This window comes from Daucus carota, chromosome 3 (assembly GCF_001625215.2).
Source record: "Daucus carota subsp. sativus chromosome 3, DH1 v3.0, whole genome shotgun sequence".
NCBI classification, from domain to species: domain Eukaryota; kingdom Viridiplantae; phylum Streptophyta; class Magnoliopsida; order Apiales; family Apiaceae; genus Daucus; species Daucus carota.
Window position 1 is genome coordinate 28,496,437 of NC_030383.2, and position 3,352 is coordinate 28,499,788.

The window sequence follows — 3,352 nt, forward strand, 5'->3', positions numbered from 1 at the left end:
TAACTAAATAAATTAATAGAGATTAATTAATTAACAAAGAATTAATTAAAAAGTTTATATTCCAGAAAGCAAATGTCTTGAGCCTTCGTCTTGATCATCACTCGGCTTGAACGACCACCTTCCTTTGATGTTAAATATTCAATATAAATAGCTGACACACAAATGTACTGTCCGGTTCATCTGTGCCTAACTAAATTGAATATAGTCCATCAATTAAACATTTGAGCTGTGGTCGGGTCTTCGAATCTGTCTTCTAGTTCAACTTCATTTCAGTACACATACGGAATCTCTGATGAAATAAATACTTGAATCTTCGTACCTTCTGAACTCCCTGAACTGCTACACAATTTACTTGACACTGAGGCTTGATCATATGAAATGAACTTCTTCCAGTGGCTTGTAGCGGATATCTTGGAATTCTTCTGATATTCTGATTCTTGTATCCACTTTACTTTCTAGATCTGATTCCAGCTAAACTATCTACTATCTACTGACATAACTTATCAGAGACTAATCCAGGTTGAGTTACAAGTTGAGTTACAAGTAGAAAGGTTATCAGATACAAGTTGAGTTATCACTGGTTGTACAAATAGGATTGGACATGTACCTTGCAATAAGGCCTTTCACAGGGGTTGACTCAGTCGAGACTCCGGTGGTGGTTCGACCGCGTGGAACATGGATTTCTGAACGTGGTCCGGTTGGGTTCGTCATGGTTGTTGTTGTTTTCCCACAGACGGCGCCAAATGTTATAGAACTAAAAACGGGGGTGAGCGATTCGTGCTTTGGACTGGTCTCGGTGCGAGATGCCTACGTATCTTCTGCGCGGAGAAGAATCAAGTCCAAAACGTAGTTCTAGTTACGAGGGGTAGAGCCCTTTATATAGGCGCTTCGGAGTCAGAAGTCGGATGGAAGTATGTTTCCGTGTATCAGACTTCTTATCGAAGTATGCCTCGAGGCAAGAGATAAGATAGAACTCTTATCCTTCCGTTGTTGATATTTATTCGAACTCCGGGATGTTTATCCGCTAGAATCAGATGTATTGTAGAATTTAGACTTGTAACTGGACCTTTAACTGGGCCTCTATTAATTAATTACGAAATTAATATCTCAGGCCCTATTTAACTGAGCTTTAGTATTCTTGGGCTTTTAATATCCAATAATAATCAAATATTATTTCCGACCCATATCATCGTGCTTATGATTTTCTATAATACACACACATATAAGTATTATCTGTATTAAGGGTCTATTATTCTGTATTGAATATTTCATATATTTTTTATTTATCTTTATAATTTAATCTATACTTTCTTATATGTAATATGCCATATCTATTTTTGATCTTTACTAAATGAAAATTACAATATGTAATTAACCAGTATTCTAAATTTATTTAAATGGTGATATTTAATAATTATATAAATGTATGATTTAATATTTTGATTCAAATTATAAAAAATACTCTTCTAGTATATTATTTATTTCTAATAAGTGAAAAAAAAATGGTAAAATTATCTCAAAATCAAAAAAGATGTATATTAAAAAAAATTTATTTATTAAATAGCGTACTTATGATCTATTTTTATTAAATAAAAGATATAATATATAATTAATGAGAAAATTTTAATTAAATAAAAGATATATTATTTTAATTAATGTGACTAGTTGAACATTTGAGATTTTGACACGTTCATTTCCAATGTCTCCAATTCTAATGATGCGTCCTTTGCTACTATCTCCAAAAGTGACATCTCCAGCAGCAACCTTTTTAATATTGTTCAAGAGTGACTTCTTTTCAGTCATATGCCTTGAACAACCACTATCAAGGTACCACATGTCTGATTTAGCAGCAAGGCACACCTCTTGATTCGTAGTGGAGTCGTCTGAAGAAGTAGATGCATTGTCTGAAGCCATTAAGCATAGATTAACAATTTCTTCACTGGCTTCGGAGGCTTCTTCATCCTCACTAAGATCCCAACCATTTTCTGCTACAAGAACACGTCCTTTAGCTAGCTTAGGACATTCCCTTTTGTAGTGACCCGGTTGTTTGCATTCAAAACAAACATCTTGTGTCTCCTCTTGAATAGGCTCTTTAGGCTTGAGAGGAGTATAGTTGTTATTGTTGATGTTGTTGTTGTTTGCATTGTTGTAGGAATTCGAATTTGAATTTTGAATTCCTTTGCCTTTGTTATAGCCCGAAGTAGGAAAATTACTCTTGTAGTTAGGAGTGTAATTTTGAGAGTAATTGGGCCTTCCATTAGAGTTGAACACTCTTTGTTGATTGTTCGATTTTAGGAAGCCTTTCCCATATCTTTGATCTTTGCTTTGGAGCACACAACGAAGTTGTCTTGTTAACAAAGCGATTTCGCTTTCATCAAGATTTTTGAGTTCCTCATTCAGCTCTTCGTCGTTGTCATCATCATCGATTAATATGGCCTTAAGTGCCATATTCTTTTTCTTTTCTTCAACTTTTGGAACGACGACGTCCGGAACATTGTCTTCCTCGTAAGCACGAAGATTTCCAAAGAGATTGTCAATGTGATAATCATTGAGATTGTGCATCTCTTTGATTGTAGTGACTTTGATTTTCCAACTTGGAGGTAGAGATTTAAGAACTCGCCGATTCTTTTCATTTTGCGTATAGTTCTTTCCAAGTTGGGCAAGTTCATCGACAATTCTAGTGAATCTTGTTTCCATGTCGATGATGTTTTCTCCTTCTTGGAGTTTGAAGTTTTCGTACTCCATAATCAAAGTATCCATTCGAGAATCTTTGATGTCAGTGGTTCCTTCGTATGTAACCACAAGTTTGTTCCACATTTCTTGTGCCGACTTGCAATTATTCACGCGCTTATATTCTTTTTCTGCAAGTGCACTTGTGAGAACCATTTCAGCTTTGGCAGCGATGTTCATTCTATCTTCCTCGTCATGAGTATATTCACTCACTTTCTTTTCGTAGATGACATCATCAATAATTTTGGTTGGAATGATAATGCCATCCTTTATAGCCATCCAAACTTTGACACCTCGAGATCGAGCATAGATGCGGAATCTCGTTTTCCATGTTGCAAAGTTGGTGCCATCGAATAGAGGTGGTCGGGAGCTAGATAGACCTTCACCGCAACCAATGGTATTTAAATACGCCATTTAGGATCACTGCTTGTTGTGCCTGTATATCTGAAAATCACTTGACAAACACGTTAAGCAGCACAGCTCTGATACCAATTGTTAGGTCCGGATTAAGGCGTTGAATTAAGCTAGAAGGGGGGGTTGAATAGCTTAATGTCCAATTTAAAAATTATAATTGCCTTTTAAAAATATTTTCCAAGTTTTAAATATTTTTCCCGTGTTGTTT

General features: G+C 35.5%; 1 protein-coding gene across 1 annotated transcript; it reads right to left on the minus strand.

The window, feature by feature from the left end:
- Positions 1 to 1,623: 1,623 nt before the first annotated feature.
- Positions 1,624 to 3,144, minus strand: LOC108203293 (uncharacterized). The gene has a single exon (XM_064089906.1). The coding sequence runs from the start codon at positions 3,142 to 3,144 to the stop codon at positions 1,624 to 1,626; it is 1,521 nt and encodes a 506-aa protein (XP_063945976.1).
- Positions 3,145 to 3,352: the final 208 nt, after the last annotated feature.

Bases quoted from the DNA above. Each gene is read 5' to 3' on its own strand.
- LOC108203293 (XM_064089906.1), bottom strand. From the start codon at position 3,144: ATGGCGTATTTAAATACCATTGGTTGCGGTGAAGGTCTATCTAGCTCC.